Source organism: Pecten maximus, chromosome 19, assembly GCF_902652985.1.
Source record: "Pecten maximus chromosome 19, xPecMax1.1, whole genome shotgun sequence".
In the NCBI taxonomy this organism is placed as follows: domain Eukaryota; kingdom Metazoa; phylum Mollusca; class Bivalvia; order Pectinida; family Pectinidae; genus Pecten; species Pecten maximus.
In genome coordinates this window covers 20,652,691-20,677,844 of record NC_047033.1, presented here as the reverse complement: position 1 = coordinate 20,677,844, position 25,154 = coordinate 20,652,691, and the positions used below count along the sequence as shown (strand labels likewise).

General features: G+C 34.1%; 1 protein-coding gene across 1 annotated transcript; it reads left to right on the top strand.

Moving 5' to 3' along the window:
- Window positions 1-7,954: 7,954 nt before the first annotated feature.
- LOC117317461 (A disintegrin and metalloproteinase with thrombospondin motifs 19-like) lies at window positions 7,955-25,123 on the top strand (the record flags this gene model as incomplete). The annotated part of the gene is given in 17 exon segments (XM_033872273.1): window positions 7,955-8,587; window positions 9,435-9,646; window positions 11,188-11,265; window positions 13,467-13,668; window positions 15,334-15,466; window positions 17,880-17,973; window positions 18,489-18,542; window positions 18,544-18,567; window positions 19,101-19,249; window positions 20,596-20,633; window positions 21,147-21,252; window positions 22,004-22,168; window positions 22,738-22,882; window positions 23,265-23,384; window positions 23,857-23,908; window positions 24,271-24,420; window positions 24,861-25,123. Coding segments are annotated over 17 exon segments (2,091 nt in total), but the record flags the coding sequence as incomplete, so codon positions are not given.
- Between the last annotated feature and the right edge of the window lie 31 nt (window positions 25,124-25,154).

Below are 25,154 nucleotides of genomic sequence, written 5' to 3'. Positions count from 1 at the left end.
ATATAGTATTACATTTTTACGTGCTATGCAGCAAATGTGTTTGTTTCATTTCGTCCCACAAATCTCGGCAAAACTTGCGGTCAGCGGGTAGCAATTGTATACAATTTCGGGAGGCAACCTCCATTTTCCTGACAAAAAATAGTTGGTTTTGACATTAAATGAAAAGATATTTAAATAATTTGGAGGTATTTATTTAGAAAAAGCATAATTTGAACATGGAAAATCAATTGAAAAGGTGATCGAAAATCTTATTTTCAGGTCACGATACCCGAACGACTCAACCAAATCCGATTACCTGTGCAATCACATGAATGAAGTCCCTAAAGAAAGTGTGTTTCTGAGGTTTGTGGGGAAAGTTCTGATTTATAAACATATGGTGTAGGTATACTTCCTATATACGAGGAAAAAAGATAATGTTTTGAGGTTTGTAGGAATTGTTCTGATTAATAAATATATGGTGTGGGTATACTTCCTATATACGAGGAAAAAAGATGATGTTTTGAGGTCTGTAAAACAAAAATGTACACTCCAACTAAAAATGGAATGGCGTAGGACTACAGATGAAGAATGACAGGAATTCCCCAAGTGGGAATCCCCCGTCCACTTTAGGTATCATTGATATTCTCCTACATGTACCAATGGTTTCTTATATATCATAAACCCGTGAAAAAAAAACATTGATTGATGGGTGGCGAACGTTTCAAAGTATAATTTGCAATATATATCCCATCATTTTAACAAATAATAGATAGAGGCGGTGGACTCGCTTGCAATAACATATAGTAAGAGGTTAAGCTGTGCGAGTCCTTCAACTACGTAATATGTGGTGGATTAGCTGTTTGGAGTTGGTTGATCCAATGTCGTTCCCCTTTTCAGGCGTTGCTGGTCATCCCAACTCCTGCAGTGGTCAATGGGGCCCACCCGCATGTCATGCCATACATATGGCTCGGCATGTTGAAATGTGTCGCTACTGGCAGGTCCTATTGTTTCTGCTTTATGGGTCAACGGTAGTTATTGATCCTAAAATTGAATATTTTTTTGGTATTGCCTACATATATATACTGAATGTTTGCCAATGCAACGTAATAAGATATATTACGTTAGTCGATGTGCAGGAAACTGTCCATTAGTTTTACCGTTGAATTAAATGGTGCTGTTAGTATACGGGCAAAGTGAGAGGGTCCAGGAAGAGGAAGAGGGATGGGAATGAGCTAGTTTATCAAATAACAGTTAGTCATGATACATACTAACAATTGGTAAAATTTACTACAGTTCAATTGCACCAGAGCTGTGATTTATAGACCTGTAAAATATCACTGGATTTGCTATTTAGATGAACATTAAAAAACCCATTTAATTCCCCTCCAGAGAATTATCTTTGATTGGAACTTCATGCATTGTTAATAAAGAATCCAGATCTAGGCCGTTAAAAAATCAGATGAAAACATTGCCGAATACTGATCCTAACCTGCTGATCGACTCCCGAACCAGTCGTCCCGACGGGCAATGGAAATGGCAAAATTTACGTAAGATCAGTCGTGTTTTTGAAAAAAAAAGGACGATTAAGACGGAAATTTTTTTTCCGACAACTGAAACCACTTGGTTTAAACAGCAGGAATGTTTCCTTGAATATTATTTGTATCTTTACATCAGGGTCATCGAGCTGTGACACTTTATTACTCAATCCTAGGCCTGTATACATGTTAAAGTGTATACATACTTACAGTATTACAGTCAATCAGAGTAGACTTACACGTGTGTCTCTGACAACTAGAGTATGTTTACACGTGTGTCTCTGACAACCAGAGTAGGTTTACACGTGTGTCTCTGACAACCAGAGTAGGTTTACACGTGTGTCTCTGACAACCAGAGTAGGTTTACACGTGTGTCTGTGACAACCAGAGTAGGTTTACACGAGTGTCTCTGACAACCAGAGTAGGTTTACACCAGTGTCTCTGACAACCAGAGTATGTTTACACGTGTGTCTCTGACAACTAGAGTATGTTTACACGTGTGTCTCTGACAACTAGAGTATGTTTACACGTGTGTCTCTGACAACTAGAGTATGTTTACACGTGTGCCTCTGACAACCAGAGTAGGTTTACACGTGTGTCTGTGACAACCAGAGTAGGTTTACACGCGTGTCTCTGGAGCTTTGTTGTATTAATCATTGTCTTTATGTTCATTGTAACAGAGAACTTAATAACAATATATGGTTTCTGATTGTAATAACATGTTTGATCAAAGTAAAATAAAAGAAATATTGATTGAATTACATTCAAGATTGAGAACACTAAATCTCGAAGGATTGATATAGTATTACATTTTTACGTGCTATGCAGCAAATGTGTTTGTTTCATTTCGTCCCACAAATCTCGGCAAAACTTGCGGTCAGCGGGTAGCAATTGTATACAATTTCGGGAGGCAACCTCCATTTTCCTGACAAAAGATAGTTGGTTTTGACATTAAATGAAAAGATATTTAAATAATTTGGAGGTATTTATTTAGAAAAAGCATAATTTGAACATGGAAAATCAATTGAAAAGGTGATCGAAAATCTTATTTTTAGGTCACGATACCCGAACGACTCAACCAAATCCGATTACCTGTGCAATCACATGAATGAAGTCCCTAAAGAAAGTGTGTTTCTGAGGTTTGTGGGGAAAGTTCTGATTTATAAACATATGGTGTAGGTATACTTCCTATATACGAGGAAAAAAGATAATGTTTTGAGGTTTGTAGGAATTGTTCTGATTAATAAATATATGGTGTGGGTATACTTCCTATATACGAGGAAAAAAGATGATGTTTTGAGGTCTGTAAAACAAAAATGTACACTCCAACTAAAAATGGAATGGCGTAGGACTACAGATGAAGAATGACAGGAATTCCCCAAGTGGGAATCCCCCGTCCACTTTAGGTATCATTGATATTCTCCTACATGTACCAATGGTTTCTTATATATCATAAACCCGTGAAAAAAAAACATTGATTGATGGGTGGCGAACGTTTCAAAGTATAATTTGCAATATATATCCCATCATTTTAACAAATAATAGATAGAGGCGGTGGACTCGCTTGCAATAACATATAGTAAGAGGTTAAGCTGTGCGAGTCCTTCAACTACGTAATATGTGGTGGATTAGCTGTTTGGAGTTGGTTGATCCAATGTCGTTCCCCTTTTCAGGCGTTGCTGGTCATCCCAACTCCTGCAGTGGTCAATGGGGCCCACCCGCATGTCATGCCATACATATGGCTCGGCATGTTGAAATGTGTCGCTACTGGCAGGTCCTATTGTTTCTGCTTTATGGGTCAACGGTAGTTATTGATCCTAAAATTGAATAATTTTTTGGTATTGCCTACATATATATACTGAATGTTTGCCAACGTAATAAGATATATTACGTTAGTCGATGTGCAGGAAACTGTCCATTACTTTTACCGTTGAATTAAATGGTGCTGTTAGTATACGGGCAAAGTGAGAGGGTCCAGGAAGAGGAAGAGGGATGGGAATGAGCTAGTTTATCAAATAACAGTTAGTCATGATTCATACTAACAATTGGTAAAATTTACTACAGTTCAATTGCACCAGAGCTGTGATTTATAGACCTGTAAAATATCACTGGATTTGCTATTTAGATGAACATTAAAAAACCCATTTAATTCCCCTCCAGAGAATTATCTTTGATTGGAACTTCATGCATTGTTAATAAAGAATCCAGATCTAGGCCGTTAAAAAATCAGATGAAAACATTGCCGAATACTGATCCTAACCTGCTGATCGACTCCCGAACCAGTCGTCCCGACGGGCAATGGAAATGGCAAAATTTACGTAAGATCAGTCGTGTTTTTGAAAAAAAGGACGATTAAGACGGAAATTTTTTTTCCGACAACTGAAACCACTTGGTTTAAACAGCAGGAATGTTTCCTTGAATATTATTTGTATCTTTACATCAGGGTCATCGAGCTGTGACACTTTATTACTCAATCCTAGGCCTGTATACATGTTAAAGTGTATACATACTTACAGTATTAGAGAAAATATACATAAATTCACATGGCCAGCATGTACGAGCGGGCAAAACAAGACTACTAAACAACACAGACAGTTTACATATACATACAACATCATGACGTAAATCATACAGACACTTATTCAGTTATGTTGTAGTAGAAAACTTATCTATATATTAAATGTTGGAGTAAAATTACTTTGATAAGAGCTATTCCAATATTTCTTCTACACAAATGAAGGTCATGGTGGCCATCTTGGATTTCTGACCGACTTGAAAATAACCAAATAAGAATATGTGGTCAGGACCATCTGAAAATCATTTCATGTACGTTTTAGCTGAAGCCCACCACTGGAAATTCAGGAGAGGTTTAAAATGTGAAAAGTTTACTGACACCGCATGGTGGACGACGGCGGACATATTTAAAAGGGTAATATTAATATTGTCCATAATATCAAACATTGTCCTTGAGAATACTTTTCAACATAGTTATACGTAGTTAAATTTTTTTCTATATCATCCATATACCTCTTTAATAGTCTATGAGTACTCATAATCCAATATTTAAAACTATGACACTTGAATGATGTGTATAGAATTGTACAATTGTGAATGAAGTAGCTTACCTTTTACTAAATCTTTGAAAAACTGTTGCTCCAGAAAAACAAACACCTAAACACTTCCCGTTTTTGGTTTTGTAAACAGTATGAAGATGTGCGCCTTTATCCAAGGTGTGTAAGTGAATCATCCCCAAATTACAAGTCAGGCCGCTAGCAAAATCTGCTACTGAGTTAATATATGAACGTTTTTCCTTTCTTCCCAGCTGTCGAAATACATGTACGTCTGAACAAAACGCATAAAGAGGAGTAAAAATTGTAATTTCATTATATCCTTCTGAATAGTAACTACAGAAATAGGAACAGTTTCACTTATATCTGGATTCTCTAGAGCTTAATAGGAACTAAAGTTTACTTTTAGTTTACTTTTTGTTTAATTTTAGTTTATTTTTAATTAACCTTTAGCTTAATTACGTCAAAGTTTATAACTTTAGCAGTTAGGGAAAATTACCAAATTTCAGAAATTTTCTTTTTTTCCACAATTTTATTGTTTCCGAAGCCAGGTGGGGCTTTAAGTTTACATTTGATTTAATATTGGTTTACTTTTAGTGCAGTTTTAGCTTAGTTTAGTTAACTTGTAGCTTCATTTAAGTTTACATTAATTTTTAGTTTATCTTTAGTTCAATTATAGTTTACTTTACTGATATATTTGATTATATTCCATCTTATACAATTCAGTATATCATATGGGGTCACTTTTAAAATTGTATTGTTAAATACACACCTATTTGCTATACCATAGACATAGATTGCAATCTAAGTTTGGATTTTTAATGTATTCAACATTTATTTTAATAATGACTCGTTGGAGCAAGCTTTACAAATGTAGCACACAGTCGAGTCGCTTCCTATTCCTATTGTTTGTATCCAGAGTTGTCGTTACTTACATACTTCTGGAGAATTTCGCTATGTTACACGTGTGTCTCTGACAACCAGAGTAGGTTTACACGTGTGTCTCTGACAACCAGAGTAGGTTTACACGTGTGTCTCTGACAACTAGAGTAGGTTTACACGCGTGTCTCTGACAACTAGAGTAGGTTTACACCAGTGTGTCTCTGACAACTAGAGTAGGTTTACACGTGTGTCTGACAACTAGAGTAGGTTTACACCAGTGTCTCTGACAACCAGAGTAGGTTTACACCAGTGTCTCTGACAACCAGAGTAGGTTTACACGTGTGTCTCTGACAACCAGAGTAGGTTTACACGTGTGTCTCTGACAACTAGAGTAGGTTTACACGTGTGCCTCTGACAACCAGAGTAGGTTCACACGTGTGTCTCTGACAACCAAAGTAGGTTTACACCAGTGTCTCTGACAACCAGAGTAGGTTTACACGTGTGTCTCTGACAACCAGAGTAGGTTTACACGAATGTCTCTGACAACTAGAGTAGGTTTACATGTGTGTCTCTGACAACCAGAGTAGGTTTACACCAGTGTCTCTGACAACCAGAGTAGGTTTACACGTGTGTCTCTGACAACCAGAGTAGGTTTACATGTTTGTCTCTGACAACCAGAGTAGGTTTACACGTGTGTCTCTGACAACTAGAGTAGGTTTACACGTGTGTCTCTGACAACCAGAGTAGGTTTACATGTGTGTCTCTGACAACCAGAGTAGGTTTACTAGTGTGTCTCTGACAACCAGAGTATGTTTACACCAGTGTCTCTGACAACCAGAGTAGGTTTATACGTGTGTCTCTGACAACCAGAGCAGGTTTACAAGTGTGTCTCTGACAACTAGAGTATGTTTACACCAGTGTCTCTGACAACCAGAGTAGGTTTACACGTGTGCCTCTGACAACTAGAGTAGGTTTACACGTGTGTCTCTGACAACTAGAGTAGGTTTACACGTGTGTCTCTGACAACCAAAGTAAGTTTACACGTGTGTCTCTGACAACTAGAGTAGGTTTACACGTGTGTCTCTGACAACCAGAGTAGGTTTACACGTGTGTCTCTGACAACCAGAGTAGGTTTACACGTGTGTCTCTGACAACCAGAGTAGGTTTACACGTGTGTCTCTGACAACCAGAGTAGGTTTACACGTGTGTCTCTGACAACCAGAGTAGGTTTACTAGTGTGTCTCTGACAACCAGAGTAGGTTTACACCAGTGCCTCTAACAACCAAAGTAGGTTTACACGCGTGTCTCTGACAACTAGAGTAGGTTTACACGAGTGTCTCTGACAACCAGAGTAGGTTAACACGAGTGTCTCTAACAACCAGAGTAGGTTTACACGCGTGTCTCTGACAACCAGAGTAGGTTTACACGAGTGTCTCTGACAACCAGAGTAGGTTTTCACGAGCGTCTCTGACAACCAGAGTAGGTTTACACGTGTGTCTCTGACAACCAGAGTAGGTTTTCACATGTGTCTCTGACAACCATAGTATGTTTACACGTGTGTCTCTGACAACCAGAGTAGGTTTACACGTGTGTCTGTGAAGCTTTGTTGTATTAATCATTGTCTTTATGTTCATTGTAACAGAGAACTTAATAACAATATATGGTTTCTGATTGTAATAACATGTTTGATCAAAGTAAAATAAAAGAAATATTAATTGAATTACATTCAAGATTGAGAACACTAAATCTCGAAGGATTGATATAGTATTACATTTTTAATTTTTTTTTTATTAAAATTAGTGTATTTTTGAAACGTTTGCTTCCGAGGTCTTTATCTTATCTAAATATATATATATGTATATGTTTTATGAAAACTTATCTGTTTGAATATCAACCTTCAATCTATATCATGTGAACTTTCCGCTCATCAAGCAATGCTGATTTGAAATATTAAGATATAAGTAACATTATGTATGTGATATTTTATTTTATTGTAACGGCAGTCAAGAACCCTGACTTACCAACACTGGTACCCATGGAGTTCCTTTTGTTAAATATTTAAACACGTAATGATTACGGTTGACCATGTAAGTGAGACTGAGTTTTATTGGGTACCATATATGGTCATGGTATTGAATGTACAAAACTTAATCACGACAAATTGTACCCGATCATATATATTTATGTCACGACTCCTTAGACATTTACCAACCTCATTCAATATTCTCGATGACTCATGGTGAACAGGAGTCCCCGGTTTAAAAATAGAACTACTATATCCGTGACATCATTCACACATCGCTTGATATCTATAGAATCGTGAGGCTTTCTGTGTGACTATGTAAATATTGGCAAATCGTCGTCACGTGATATACCCGCCTTTTTAATGCATTTCGGAGAAAAGACTTTCCCTGTCATAAACAGCTCTGTTATACACAACGTAAATGTATATACCTTAATAACAACACGTGAGCTTTGAATACCCGGTTGAATGCTCGTTCAGGTGGAACTGACGACCTTTCAATATATATATTTCCCTTGTAGTTTTTTCCCCATTAGTGTGACTCCCGCAGATTAACCTGGTTCGTACAAGTGCTAATTCTAATGATACACAGTGGATCGAAACTTCTTGTCGCTATATACACTAAATAACTTGTTGAATAAGATAGCTTTATGACATCACGGGGTATATAATTTTGCAATCTTATTAAGCTCAACGATCGTGTAAGCTTAGGAAATATCTGGATGGAAAACAAAATATGGTGACGAATGAATGTTTAATACTCTAACACAGGTCATACAGGCGAGTGTAATTAAATATTCATAGATTCTAAGTTTACTGGATTTGGGAGACATTCTCACACCCGTGTGGCGTATATCGAACACACCTGGCAATATTTACCTGGAATACAATTAACAGACCGGAGACAAAAGACAACGACGAAACAGTGGTTGACTAATGGACACAGATCAATAATACTATACCCGGATAGTCTTACAACGTAAAGACAGTCAACATGGCTCAACAGACACGCCGCTATATTTTTGTTGTATTACTGCTATTGGGAGTGACGCCTGTAAATCTACTGAAATTTCAGGGAAAATTTAAAGCTGATTTCAAAGGTAAGATTTAAAATATTTGCTTTCATGTTGAATTAAATACTGTAATAACCTAGGACCTAGGAAATCAATAATAACAGCAGACACATATACAGATTTTGTAGGTGTGTGTAGGTACATAATATACACTACATTATATTACAAGAGTACCATTGTAGCTCAAAACGTTACTCACGAAATATACACGTACACTCATGAGAAAATATGTACTGTAATGTCAACGAACTTAACAGTATGAAAATTCAATCTGTACATTAAAAAACAACACCAAATAACCATTCCCTATGATATTTGTGTCAGCTTAAGTATATTTTCAGTGTCTTACTTCGAAAAGGGGTCGTTTGAAGAAATACCACAAGCTTAAACGGCTTAACATTTCGGGACCCGCTATGCAAAATAATTAACTTAACCGTTAAATGCTAATATGGATTCCCCCAGAGTCAGTTTTTATTCTATAATTTATAAAAAAATTTCAAACACCAAAAAAAAAAGTTCTGTGACGAGTAAAAACGTAATTGTACGTCAAAATTTGATAAAACGTCATAAAGAATTGAAAACGTCTTCTACTCTATAGAAGTTATCTGCCATACGTACATGTAAGTCGTATCAAAACAATGTCTCCGTTTCCAAATGGGAACCCGGGGCAAAGAAAACTGGCGAAGCTACCACACAAACTGTGTTCAAATATAACAACGAGGTCGCAAAATGCTTTAGCCAGCCGTATGGTAACTCTTAAGACCCAGACATGTTTTGAGTATCCAAAAGTACCACATATGTATACACTCGAATAAATACAATTAACGTATTGATATGAATTATATTGATTTTATATGTATTATTATTTCAACAGATTTTGTTGACATCAAAATAGAAAACAATGGGCGCTACCGACGTTCCCCCGGAGGCAAGAATATATTCCCTCAAAACGTTGACATCAGATTTACAGCATTTAATGATGACGTCAGCCTGCCACTAACACGGAATGATAATGTTGACGGGAACGTGCCTATTTATGTAAGCCGTGACGGTGATGTTATCAGAGAGCATATTTCAGTGATGCAGGTACATTTTTGTTTATTTCTAATCGCATTTTATGGAATTTCCCGAAAGGTATAAAATCCCGGTTCCCTAGGTCGGCCTCATATCTTAATAATGTTAATCTTAATCTTGTTGGTGATGGTTTTAGACTTAAAATAAATGGACGAAAGATTCGAGTTCGAGTTAACTTAAAACAAACAGATAGAAAACTCGAGGTCGAGTTAACATAAAACAAATGGATAAAAGACTCGAAGTCGAGTTTACTTTAAGCAAACAGACGAAGGACTCGAGGTTGAGTTAACTTGAAACAAACAGATGAAAGACTCGAGGTCGAGTTAACTTGAAACAAACAGATGAAAGAGACGAGGTCGGTTTTACTTAAAAACAAACGACAGACGACAGACATGGGTATGAACAGCAGCTTTAAACATCAATATACCAGAGCACAAAATGTTTGTACATAGTCCTGAACAAAACTGCTTCATATAGGTGATAAGGAAGCTGGACAAAAGTGCAGGACTCGAAAAGAAAGTTAGAGGGTATATAGACAAATCAAAATCAGCTAAAGAAAATGTATAGCTTTAAAAAATAACAACTTAAGTAAGTTAAACAAAATCTCCTCATGTGTAACCAAGCGTCTAGAATTAATTCAAACTCGAGATCCCAGACACACTAATTCAATTTTGAGATAATATCACAAACGTTCACATATCGCGTTGAGTTTAGGTGTATGGTCCTCGTCCGTGCGATTTATTATATTACTATCCCCAGCGGTGTGTGGAGACGGTGTTACATAAGGCCTTTATAGTAGGAAGTTAAATTTTATACACATTGAACTATTTGCCTGTTTGCACACCGTACATACATATATACTGTGTTCAGGGGTATGTGTACATATAGTCTTGTAATTGACGATATTGTTCGCTCCAGCATTGTCTCAATACAGGTAACTGGTGTAATGTTACGAAGTGGCAGCTTTTGTTATGTCAAAGATTTTGAAATAAATTCCATCTAATTTGCTCTTTTCTCCTACTGCCATCACAATGCTTCCAACTAATTATATAATTACTAATATTACTTAAATAATATGTGTTACTTACATTATATTGTGTACTATATATAAATAATTATAGCACGTCTAGTTTCCCATTGTTCTAGACAAGGAAAAACATTGCCATGTATAATATTAAATTTGCATTGTAGTAACTATCACATGTTTTCAATAAAACATTATAATTAATTTTTCTTTGTTTTCATGGTAAATACTCAAATGTGATTGGTCGAAAAATTCTTTTCATTCTTCTATGAAAGAAATTCCGAGATTGGCGCGAAAAATGTGACGTCATAATACGACAATTGACGTTGCGTATTGATTAGAGAAAAAGAATCCCAAATAAAACCCGTAAAATTGTACATAAAACATGCTTTGAATTAGAAAAAGACAATTAACTGAAATTAATGTAAAAGCAAACTATGTAGTCACATTCCAAAACTTGTAGACAATTTGACCCAATGATATACATGATGTGTATTAGATTTTACTTTTTGTTCGATTTTGTTTTCAGAACACAGCATTTTATCAGAATCTGGAAAAAGGAGCAGCATTTATGGTCGAATTTAATGATACGCATATAAATGATATAGTAAGTATGATCGAAATGATTTTTCGAAATTTATTCACATAATGTATATAAAAGTTAATAAATACCACATCATATTAGAGACGTTGTTCTATTGATATATGTATACAATTAATTTTTCTTTGTTTTCATGGTAAATACTCAAATGTCATTGGTCGAAAAATTCTTTTCTTTCTTCTATGAAAGAAATTCCGAGAATGGCGCGAAAAATGTGACGTCGCAATACGACAATGGACGTTGCGTATTGATTTGAGAAAAAGAATCCCATTTAAAACCAGTAAAATTAGAAAATCATTTTCAAAAATGAATTATAAGCGTTAATGTCAATTATTTTTTAGTTTCATCGGGGTATGAAACAAATTTTGTTTGCAAACTTCTGTAAGATTCATACAGTTTGCAAACAAAATTTGTTTCATACCCCGATGAAACTAAAAAAAATGACATCAATGTTTAAATATAATCCAAATACACATGTAGTTAGTATGTTAGATATAATTATATTATAGACTTAAGACCCCTCTAAATCATTATCATACAAATATGGAGAGCATCTTAATTACTGCAAGAGTCGTAAATCTGGCTCGAAATCGTCAAAACCAGAGCAAAATACCTGAACAAAAATATCTTTGCAAGAAAATTAAAATCTAACTAACGCTAACGGTTCAGGTAGATATTATATATGAGTAGAGACTGCAGTATTGGTTTTTCCGTATATCTCCTCCCTGTAATGATAGATAAATATAGACTACAGTGTCTGGTTAACATTTGTCTTCCCCCTGTAATGGTAGATAAATATAGACTACAGTGTCAGGTTAACATTTATCTCCTCCCTGTAATGGTAGATAAATATAGACTACAGTGTTTGGTTAACATTTATCTCCTCCCCTCTACTGGTAGATAAATATAGACTACAGTGTCAGGTTAACATTTATCTCCTCCCTGTAATGGTAGATAAATATAGACTACAGTGTCAGGTTAACATTTATCTCCTCCCTGTAATGGTAGATAAATATAGACTACAGTGTTTGGTTAACATTTATCTTCCCCCTGTAATGGTAGATAAATATAGACTACAGTGTTTGGTTAACATTTATCTCCTCCCTGTAATGGTAGATAAATATAGACTACAGTGTTTGGTTAACATTTATCTCCTCCCTGTAATGATAGATAAATATAGACTACAGTGTTTGGTTAACATTTATCTCCTCCCTGTAATGGTAGATAAATATAGACTACAGTGTTTGGTTAACATGTATCTCCTCCCCTCTACTGGTAGATAAATATAGACTACAGTGTTTGGTTAACATTGATCTCCTCCCTGTAATGGTAGATAAATATAGACTACAGTGTTTGGTTAACATTTATCTCCTCCCTGTAATGGTAGATAAATATAGACTACAGTGTTTGATAACATTTATCTTGCCCCTGTTATGATAGATAAATATAGACTACAGTGTTTGGTTAACATTTATCTCCTCCCTGGTATGATAGATAAATATAGACTACAGTGTCTGGTTAACATGTATCTCCTCCCCTCTACTGGTAGATAAATATAGACTACAGTGTTTGGTTAACCTTTATCTCCTCCCTGTAATGATAGATAAATATAGACTACAGTGTTTGGTTAACATTTATCTCCTCCCTGTAATGGTAGATAAATATAGACTACAGTGTTTGGTTAACATGTATCTCCTCCCCTCTACTGGTAGATAAATATAGACTACAGTGTTTGGTTAACATTTATCTCCTCCCTGTAATGGTAGATAAATATAGACTACAGTGTTTGGTTAACATTTATCTCCTCCCTGTAATGGTAGATAAATATAGACTACAGTGTTTGATAACATTTATCTTGCCCCTGTTATGATAGATAAATATAGACTACAGTGTTTGGTTAACATTTATCTCCTCCCTGGTATGATAGATAAATATAGACTACAGTGTCTGGTTAACATTTATCTCCTCCCTGTAATGATGGTTAACATTTATCTCTCCCCTGTAATGGTAGATAAGTATAGACTATACTGTTTGTTTTTGCATTGATGTCCTGCTTGTTATGATAAATAAAGAGTAATTAGATCTTTACACATTTGTGAGTATCATTGGTAACTTTCCAGGAGTTGTCTTAAATCAATAATCTGTGTAAATCGTTTTAGTAAAATAGGATTGGCAAATAAAGTCTCAACCCTTTTAATATTTTTCAGTTTGGATCTTTACATCTACATAACGAGGAATACTTCCTAGAAAAGGCCAATCAAACAGAAGTATTGGATGAACCAACTAATCAAACAGAAGCATTGGATGAATCAACCCATAAAACGAGATTCCGAAATAGGCATCAATCAACGTTATACAAGTTGTTTAAAACGAAACAGACGAACTTAAAATATGATTACATTTTAAAAGGTAATCTATTAATGTCATTTATTTACCTTTTACCTACACGTTTTTGCCCGTAAAAACATTGCTTGGGATTTTACAGTTTAAAATAATTGCTTTTTTTCTGATTTGACCAATGAAACCAATGCTTACAAACAACAACGGGGATATTAAGAGCTGACCCGGTATAGTTTGCTATTAGAATGTAATAAACAGAATATCTAACAGTATCTTTTCGTGCTGTTATTCGTAAAAAAATATCAAAATACATTTATTAGCCCCGCTCGTGAAATATATTTTGGTATTACTGAAGACACTGTTAGATATACTCTATATCTTATTCTTTTGTAACCTCTTAAAGATGTAAAATATTTTAGCGAAGAAATAATATGAAATAAACAAATATGTACATATATAGACCCCACAAAAATCGTATGTACCATTGTAAACAGATATTCTCTACGATAATCAACTATATACCTTTAAAACATTGTTTATGCAAATACCTTTCTTGCTATTCATACATGAATACTAGTTTCATACTTGACTGAAGACTCATTGTTTGTGGGTGCAATAGACACAGATACACTATCATATTTCTTCCTCGTTTTACATTATGTAGCTCTTTAAATGATCAATGCTATATCGGCAGTAGGAGAAACAAATCTAGATCATGGTGTGTTTAATAGTAGACCAGTCTTATACGAAAACAATACTAGAAATATGTGTCAAGCTATAGCTAGCGAAATGTCTAGCTGTGTTATAGATAGGTACGCCATGCACCACCGCATGTTATCTATACTACAATATACCGATACCGAATTTCTTCCATAAGGATTTATTGTCAGTTATAAACGATAATTTTTATAATTTTCTATCAAGCTATAGCTAGCGAAATGTCTAGCTGTGTTATAGATAGGTACGCCATGCACCACCGCATGCTATCTATACTACAATATACCGATACCCAATTTCTTCCATAAGGATTTATTTTCAGTTATAAACGATAATTTTTATAATTTTCTATCCAGTTTCATGCATGCAAACCCCGTCGTAATTTGACATCGAATTGTGTTAATGGGAAATGGGGAAACTCCGGTGCCCTTTATGTACACGAAAATATTATCAATGACGCTAGATAGGACCGCAGTTAGCATTCTCTCCGATTTATTTGAAATTACGCCAGTTATGTCTAACATATTAATCAGACAGGATGTTTAACTCAAATGAGTATTTAGATCTCTATATTATCTATACTTACATACCCGAAGACAATATTTCGTTACATAAGTAAACTGTATGTCACAATGAATTGTTTTAACACACAATGCTGTGAAACCAAGTCATTTTTTGTTATACAAATGGGAGATATTCTTTTATTGATTTTTATTTGTATGTATCTTTTCACATTAAGCAATGAAGACAGATTTCATCTATAATACTTGACGTAAGATTAATCCAGACTGAAGCTGCTGTTTACCTATAAACAATACACTAACTGGTATCATACTAAATGTATATACAATTAACTATGTATAAGAATGTAAACACTGTTACCATGGATACAAATCTAATTATTATGCTATAGCCATGGGTACAATTTCATACGTTATCAAACAATACGACAATGCACGACCTTTGATACTTCATAACATACAGGTGTTTTATTGAATTATCTCATTTTCACAACAGATGGTCAAACTGGAATAGAAAACATGAGGCGAAAATTTGACCACAATTTCGGAAGACACGTGAGAATTAAAAGGGCGATAACTGCTTACCAAGTGGAGCTGTTGATCGTCACCGATTACTCAGTTTATGAATAGTAAGTACGATTTGTTGGTAATCAATTATGACATCATTATATTCATCAAAATGTCTACCTCAGTTTCATTAGGGTTTTCCTCCACATTTTTGTTGTTAAAAATACAAGATGTTAGCACCGTTCAAAACAATTTTGAGAGTTTGATACAGAAGAGACAAAATGAACTTAACTGCATCATCCAACTGTAACTCATCTCGAAATTTTGATTAAAGACTTCTTATAAAGCGTCATTTAATCAAATATCATGTGGAATGAAAATTCATGGAAGACCCTATATCTACAATAAACGAATAATATTAAATGTGTAAAGACATCAAATTGCATGACATTCAGACTTACATGTTCCTATGTACACGGACAGACAGTTTTCAGGTCGGTTAAACATACCATAAACAAATGAAATATCTCCCATAATCTATAAAGGATTTATTCACATGTCTAGTTGTCACTCTCATAATCGTTATTATGAGAAGATATTGATGTCCGTTTTCTGAATACTCATTATGATCGTAATGGGAACAGATTTTCAACTTACAAAATAACATTTGTAGCGTTATATTCTAGTTAAGGGCTTTCATCTTTTTTCCATTACACATTTTAGGGTATTATCAAGTTTAACAGGTGTTTTTGTGAGAAAATATCGCAGATCATGTGCCTTAAACGTATGTTTCCGCCTTGCTGGACACTCCAACTCGACGGTAGTAGGCCTGCTTGCACTTATTTATTTGTGTATAATATATACGCTGGCGTGTAATAGATATGCATATTTAATTCCCTTTGGGGATTTTGTTGCATCCTAAACAAGATTAAAGCAGATAAAGGGTATAGATATATAATGTATTTGCATAATAATAGGAGTGATTTAGTGATTACCCATATCAAGGTAGACAAAGAAATTAAAAAAAAATCGTTCGTGTATTCCGCGAAAGATATTCTTGATTTTTTGTTTGTTGTTAGGTAAAGACGTTTATTTTTATCTACTAGATTTCAAACACTATATGATTATTTGGAAATATACTATTATATAATTTGTAAGACGTGTATTAACATACAAAAAACAAAACAAAACCTAGCCATGAATAGATAACTAACATTACTCTTAGGCTAAATATGTTCCAAGTCGTGGCTTTTATTCATTTCAAGTGGACAATGAATTAATTGATGTTGTCTTCGGGTTTTTCAGCGTACGTCATGAAAATTGCATGCTCAAATCTGTTTCATATAAGAGCCTATTAAATGGGTGAAAATTATATCCTTATTGGTCTGCTACCGAGTGTGACGTTTAAGGTAACATAAGTGCCTTTAATTTAAATGCAGCTCAACGTACTTTACTCCCGTCACTACGATACGAATATTCATACATGAATGATTCAGTGTAGCGTAAAACTTAATTTTCCAAATCGAATACTTGACCTATCGTGACCTCTGTATCCTTTTTATATAGATATCATTTCTTGAGCCTCGCCCAGGTCTCTATTTGCCGGAATCGTAATTTACAGTGGCTATCAAATAAAAATTTACTAACATGAACCAAATGAATACTCAAGCAATGTCTTTTCATTAAGAATTTATTTTCTACATATTAGAATAGTGAAAAATGTTTTACGAAACACATCAATATTGCTATTCATATATAAATACTTTGATCTATAATTTCACAATAAAGGTCATGGGGTCACCAAACAAAGGTTGTGTACATGCTATTTACATCTCTGAAAAATTCCTTTTAATACTCCACAACGTGTTCTTAAAATTCCTCCGCCCCTATATAGCTGATGATTAAATATGCGGCTCCACCATCAGAAAAAAAAGATAGTATTTCAAAAATATCTCCTAGATCTAAGGAAAGTAATAATAAAATATGCTATTTTAAAGCCACTATCATTCAAAACATGCTCATTTAGGATGAAGAAGCCAATAGTGCATCTATTAAATAAACGGGTGCTAATCATGAGCATTTTTGCAAACTTTGACATCATTTATTCTTAAAACTTGTCCATCTTTAAAGAATGATACAGTATGTAGGTTCATTAATATACACAATGCTATATGTTTATGTGATTGAGATACTCAGTCAAATGACAAATACAATGTGTGGCAGTCTTACATTAAATTCTTACAGACTAGGTGTGGCCCTGGTTATAAATGGTCCATGTTGACCGAACTAGAGGAAAGTATACATCCTACTCTATTCTGGTATTTGTTAACTCATTTCCTCTTTAGAATTTTACAATATTTTCATATAAGCACGAATAAGTTATCTGATTACATTAATATTCATTGTTATTCATACGCTTCGTGTACAGTGAACAAAGATATGAATATAAAAATGCCTGTCAATACCTCTTGCAGTATTAAATAAGAAGTCCATTTTAAGAAAAATTATAAAAATATAATATTGTAACTTTTGTAGCTGGTACGAAGAAAGCACAGCAACCGCGGCCTCTGAGAAAGACAAAGAGGCTAAAGCGTCCGTCTGGCAATTCTATGCTTTTGTCATTAATGCGGTAAGTATATGCTTCAATAAACTATTTAGACTTATTGCATTTTTTTGTTATATTTATAGTACTAATAATATTGATTTCAAAGCACACAATATATTGTCTATAACAACAGTGTTTGAATCCTCAATTACTTTGTAAGTACCAATGCATTACGTTATAACATACCACTTTACAAAGTTCAATTTAATTCTATTTTGAAAAAAAACAAACTATTAGGTAACAGAATATATTTGCAAGTTTTTTTTGTTGTCAGTTTCTGATAATACCTGTATAGTATTATGGTAAAAATGTGAAACAGTTTCCGTGGTTGTTACCTGTAAGTGGTTGTCAATTATGTAACAACGAGAGAGTAATCTCCCTTGAAATGTTGTATTGATATGTTTAAGTTAAAAAGTTACAATATCAATTTCACCCGATTATCCATTATTTTAGTCACGCAGAGATATTATAGTCACAGTGATGATGTTAATTTTATCACCGATAACGAAATTGACTAATTATAATTTGTGTGATTTCAGATTGATGTTCGATACAAGAGTATTACGTCTTCTTCCGTTTCCATAAGGTGTGGGATTTGCTGGAATACACATATCAGACGTAAGTTAAAAAAATATATATATATATATATATTTACACATTCTAAAAAACATTTTTAGGCCAGAATCTTCACAAATACATATAATTTAAAATGCTATTTATAGTATCAGACTGATCTGAACTATAATTATTGTCTGATTGTAAGTTTTATGCATTCAGACATTGAAATTTGAATGTATAAATGCTGTTTTCTTACGATGGCTAAATTTGTTTGCAATTCCATTTTTACCAAATTTTATATTTTTTTTTGCCATAGTTTGGTTATCTAATTTTTATGCAGCATTAACTTTTATCTCAAAGTGCAAAATAGGACCCATTTAAACAGTTTGGGTAATTTAAAATTCAATGATATGAAGCAGAAAACCAATATAGAATCATATACCTGTGAAGTATTTTTCAAAGAATCAAGCTGATGCCTTTCTATTAGAGGGATGCTTGGCTTTAGGGAACGTTTACTGCTCATGTACTGTCCACACACTTGAGTAATCTACTGAAACTAACAGTGATTTGATTGTATTCTCTTCATGTGACAGACACCTTCAACATCAACGTGGACAGAAGATAAAATTAGTGATGGCACCAGCTTTGCTGTAAATATAAATACCGTTTTGTCAAAATTTCGGGCATGGGAACGCTCTACTCTTGGTCTTCCAGTTCATGATCATGCGATGTTGTTCACCAAGTGAGTATTCTTGTCAATAAATACCTTGATATCACTATTAAGACAGTATCATGTCAATAGATACCTTAATGACATTGTTAACACATTATCATGTCAACAAATATCTTAATATCACTGTTAAGACATTATCATGTCAACAAATATCTTGATATCACTGTTAAGACATTATCATGTCAACAAATATCTTGATGTCACTGTTTACACAATATCATGTCAACAAATATCTTGATGTCACTGTTAAGACACTATCATGTCAACAAATATCTTAATGTCACTGTTTACACAATATCATGTCAACACATATCTTAATATCACTGTTTACACAATATCATGTCAACAAATATCTTAATATCACTGTTAAGACATTATCATTATCATGTCAACACATATCTTGATGTCACTGTTTAGACAATATCATGTCAACAAATATCTTAATGTCACTGTTAAGACATTATCCTGTCAACAAATATCTTAATATCACTGTTAAGACATTATCATGTCAACAAATATCTTAATGTCACTGTTCAGACACTATCATGTCAACAAATATCTTAATGTCACTGTTAAGACACTATCATGTCAACAAATATCTTAATGTCACTGTTAATACATTATCATGTCAACAAATATCTTAATGTTACTGTTAATACATTATCATGTCAACAAATATCTTAATGTCACTGTTAAGACACTTTCATGTCAACAAATATCTTAATGTTACTGTTAATACATTATCATGTCAACAATACTTAATGTACTGTAAATTATCTGTCAACAAATATCTTAAAATCACTGTTAAGACACTATCATGTCAACAAATATCTTAATGTCACTGTTAAGACACCAGCATGTCAACAAATATCTTAATATCACTGTTAAGACATTATCATGTCAACAGATATCTTAATGTCACTGTTAAGACACTATCATGTCAACAAATATCTTAATGTCACTGTTAAGACACTATCGAATACAATTAATTCTTTGTCTTCTTATGATGTATCGTTGAGGTCGTTTTGGTTGTTTGTAAATTCCATGTGATATACATAGTTGATTAATGTAAGCGTGAAACATTTTGTTCATGTTTGTAAGTATGAATGTGACGAGATTTCTGTATATCACAACCAGTATCGAATTTTAAACGTGACACTGATGTGAATATAATGTCAACATGATGAAAGGTGACAGGGTGTGATCTCATTCAAGTTTTGAGTTGCTATCTTTGACATAGAAGTCACTTTCGTTGTTTGTACATAGCATTGTAGTAACTATATACACATGTACATGCATATTACTTTTCACATTCTTACTGAGCTAATTTTAGAGCAATGTTTCTTTGTTTTCAGATATGACTTTGTTGACAGCGGTGATAATGGTGTAGCAGGTAAGTCATCAATGGAGAAGAAGCAAATCATTAAAAACTAAGTTATTTAATTTTTTTTTAGTACTTTGCATATAGCAACTTATATAAAAAGATATGAATGCTTCGTTATAGTATCATATATAATACCAATATAGTAATGATGAAATTCAGCAGGAAATTACATAATGAGATTAATTGATTAACGAACTAATTTGGGTGCACTCCATTTTAAGTACATTAACAATTTGTCACAGGTTAGCGCAATGTAGACCAATATCATATACCATAGAAATAACTGTACATGTAATTAGCACATTCATAATTAAACTTAAATTTTCTTAAAAACGCTAAGATAAGATTACCGCTAAATATGTTTACAGCGCGTGATTTGTGATAGGTAAACCATCTACCCTAAGAGGAAAAGTAGAGAATCCTTTTCAAATCAAAATTAACATGTAGAAATGTCGTTTCTGCAAAGAAAATGTAAGTTGTGTGTAGAATGTATTAACCTTATAAAACATTTACCCTCCACAGGTCTTGCCTATTTAGGAGGCATATGCTCATCCAACAGGCAGTCGGTTGTAGAAGATCTGTTTGATTTTGGAATGATGACGATTGCTGCTCACGAACTGGGTCATAGGTAAGTTTTATACACCCTTTGTTTACTGCACGTGACGTGCTTCTATATTGTCTTTCTATAGAATGCGTTTTATTTTTCCTGTGTTTATCAGTAGCTTACACGCACGTAAAGAACCCTTATTACAGATTATATGTTGAATTTTATATAGATATGTAACAATGACACGCATTATACTGTTTCTAATTACAAAAGAAACATGTTGATAAACAAGATTTTTACCTTAGCAGTTATAACGTTTTCGGGTATATTCTAGCCGATATCATTCTAGTGTAATTGAACCATGTTTGCTACATGTATATCTACACTGAAGTCGACATATCACTCACTTAAACAAACAATAAGGATATCAAGTATATTATTGTCCTACCCGATAGTCATTATATATCAATGTCAACATAGTTTTAAATATTCAAACAGTATTGTTTCTGAAATGGCAAATTTGCCAATACGGGTTAAGTACAAACGTACCAGTGTCTTTTATAACAAAACTAATGATTCAAGCATTAGTTTGACATTATCATTGTTGACAATATAATTGCCTACATTTGATATCTGTCACATCATACCGGTGTCTTGAGATAAATTCCCGAAAACAGGACTCAGCTCTCTTGATTATTTTCCTGTTGACACATTTGTTTGTTTCCAGGATTTCGTCCGAATTAAATTAAATCGATCAGAAAATATTCTTTTTCTGTTTTCTTTTTTTTTTCATTTATAATCTTACAAAGAGCACATTCTTATTTTTTTTTAGTTTGGGTGCATCACATGATGGTGAGGGAAACTTCTGTTCTTTTGAAGACGGATACGTTATGGCTGCAACAAGCGTGATCAAGACTGGCGATACGGCTTCTAATCCCTGGCAGTTTTCCCCATGTAGTATCAACAACTTTGAAAATAAGATCTCCGCATTAAACAGGTAAGTAATACTATTATAGAAATTGAAAAATTAAATACATTGTCAATAGATACATATACATTGCTGTCATTTTCTGGAAGGGATCATGATAACTTTTTGAAAACATGGTATGATAGTTTATAAATTTCGATCACAATAATCACTTATGTTACATTAAGAGTCATATAGACAATTAAACTGTTTAACAGTGCAATGCTTGTACGTACATCGCTATATAGAAGATCTAAAGCGTTCATGCAGCATTAGTTTAACCTTCCTTATCATCTTAAATTTATGTAATATTAAACTAATTGAGTTTTATAAATTTCATATTACAGGAACATTTTTGAATGCGTACAGTCTACTTTCAGACATGTATTTAAAAGGTTCCCCACATTAAAGTCACGATCATACTCTTCCTTTTTACTCTCAGTACAATATCGTTTTCCTGGAATGACAATTTAACGTATATCGTCAACATATGTAGATAATCGGGGTCTTTAAATAGTTACACCTATAAACTCGATTTGTGCACCACACTAGGCACAACATGTTATAAAACATCAGTTGTACTATGTTTTCTATTTCAGTGCTGGATCGAATTGCATGAGTTCTTTAAATACAAACATTGACCCCACGGCCTTGACCCCATATGACCAACAGATCCCCGGTCAGATGTTTGATGCAGATGCACAATGTCGACGAATAGTTGGGGAGAACTCATTTATGTGCAGGGTAAGTCCATGAATTATTTAAATATGTGATACAAAATTGAAAGAAATGATACTACAAATAAATTTATTTCTACAAAGTTAACCTTTATTGGTATATCAAGCTACACATTGTAACGAATCTGTCAGAATACTGTATTTGGTGTGAATAATATTCGTATCACAGTATCACAGAATGAGCGAGTTCTGTGATCTACATGTACTATGATTAGATAGAAGAAAAAAAGCATCGTTGAAGCCAATTTATGAATTAATTCGTTATTATAAATACACAATGTATCAAAACGGGTTTTCCCCATCATGTTTGCTTCTACTTACAACAATATGTATTTTTAACAATTATATAGTTAGTGTTAAATCAATGTCTATATATTTGATGTTTACAGGGGTTTTACTACCAAGACTATTCCAGTATATGTAATCGGATGTATTGCTCTAAGGCTGATGGCAGTAATTTCTGCTCTGAGCACGTGCCCGCTGACGGTACTTCGTGTGGAAAAAACAAGGTAAACATTGATGCATTCTGATATAATATTAATGACCATTGGAAGAACTATTTGAATCATTAGTGCATTTGCTGTTGTTTTGAATTGTTTAGGAGGAACGTATGTTTACAAAACAACAGAAAACACTGACATGCAAACAATACGTAAATGCTTTTGATTAAAATATATAATAGATTAAATAATAATAAAAAAACGAAGAAAGTAAACGAACAAAATATAGATTTACACGGATGTCTATAAAAAGGAACAAATGAAAAGAGCTGGTGTTAGAATTACAATTAAGGAAATGTGTTTCAAATCATTCTTTTCTTCGCCACGACAAGGAGCGACTATGTACCTCATGATTGCGACCAGGACTCATGCAAAGATCATTTAAGCGAAATGATGCTCCTTCGCGATGGCAAATCAAAAATGATAAAAATAGCCATACCTAGCAGACAGCTACTTAACATATCCTCTTTGTCTTTTTCAGTGGTGCATGAAAGGAGCTTGTGTATCGAATGCTTCTGCACCGAGCGTATCTGGTAGGTTTTCAACGATTGGAAATAAACAGTAAATCTTTAAGTATTTATCACCTTTACTTATTACAAACAATGCTACAGGGGCCATCCTCTGTATGTATAAGGTCATCATAATTATAAATCGCATGTTTATATCGTGTAAGAAATGCCCCCCTTTTGCTCTATTTGGTAACTGTAATGTAAACGTTGCCTCCTTTTATTTCAGTATATATATATTTACACTAGTGTCTGTAGTATATTACAATTCTCCCATGTATTGTATTTTGGGTATATAACGGTTTGTAACACAACATGTTGTCATTTTAATATTGTACAATTAATTATGAGTAATGACAATAACAACAATAAAATTCTGTTTTTCACAGACACCTGCCCATTTGGAGACCAGGCCGGTATAGTCTCCGCTGGCCACACATGCGCAAGCGTGGTAGACCTCAATGCGTATAACTGTAACTCCACAGGCTGGTATAGTTACTGTTGTAATATATGTGGCGCCCTTTACACTGGAATTCCAGGTAAAGTTGATATATATATATATATATTTGTAAATAACATGATGTTAAATATATACATATACTGTATAGTGAAAATTCACCGAGCTTATCTTTCCCGGTTGTCCAAGTGAGAACTTGTTCGCGAGAATAACATTTCGTGCAACCTTACATTTGCAAACAGTTACCAGTATCTATACATTAGTGTTTATACATAAATAGCATTAATACAAATTGGGTGACCGCGAATACAGCGAAGATATATCACCCTTGATAAAATACCAACTGCAAGTTATGCCGTTGATAGTTGTGAATTCTGTTAGTGCCGCATTTATTTAGTCATCACAAACAACAGATTCTGTTTTCAAGACCAACACGAGAGTTCTAACATCCAAAGAAAATCGTGCCCTAACTAAAACAAATGCAAACAAAATACAATATTTGCTTATGTAATTTCCATGCAGGATGTGAGTATGGCGATAGAAGCTCGCAATGTAAAGCAGAAAACTGTCCAAGTTATAGTCAGCCGAATTTGGAGATTTGCTGTAGTTCATGCGCAGTGACCACCACTACGCCAACACCGACAACTACCACAACCCCCACTCCGACAACTACAACCCCCACTCAAACAACTACAACAACCACTCCTACCACAACAACTACCACACCGACAACTACAACTACCACCCCGACTACAACTACAACTCCAACAACTACAACTACCATTCCAACAACCACAACTACCACACCGACAACTA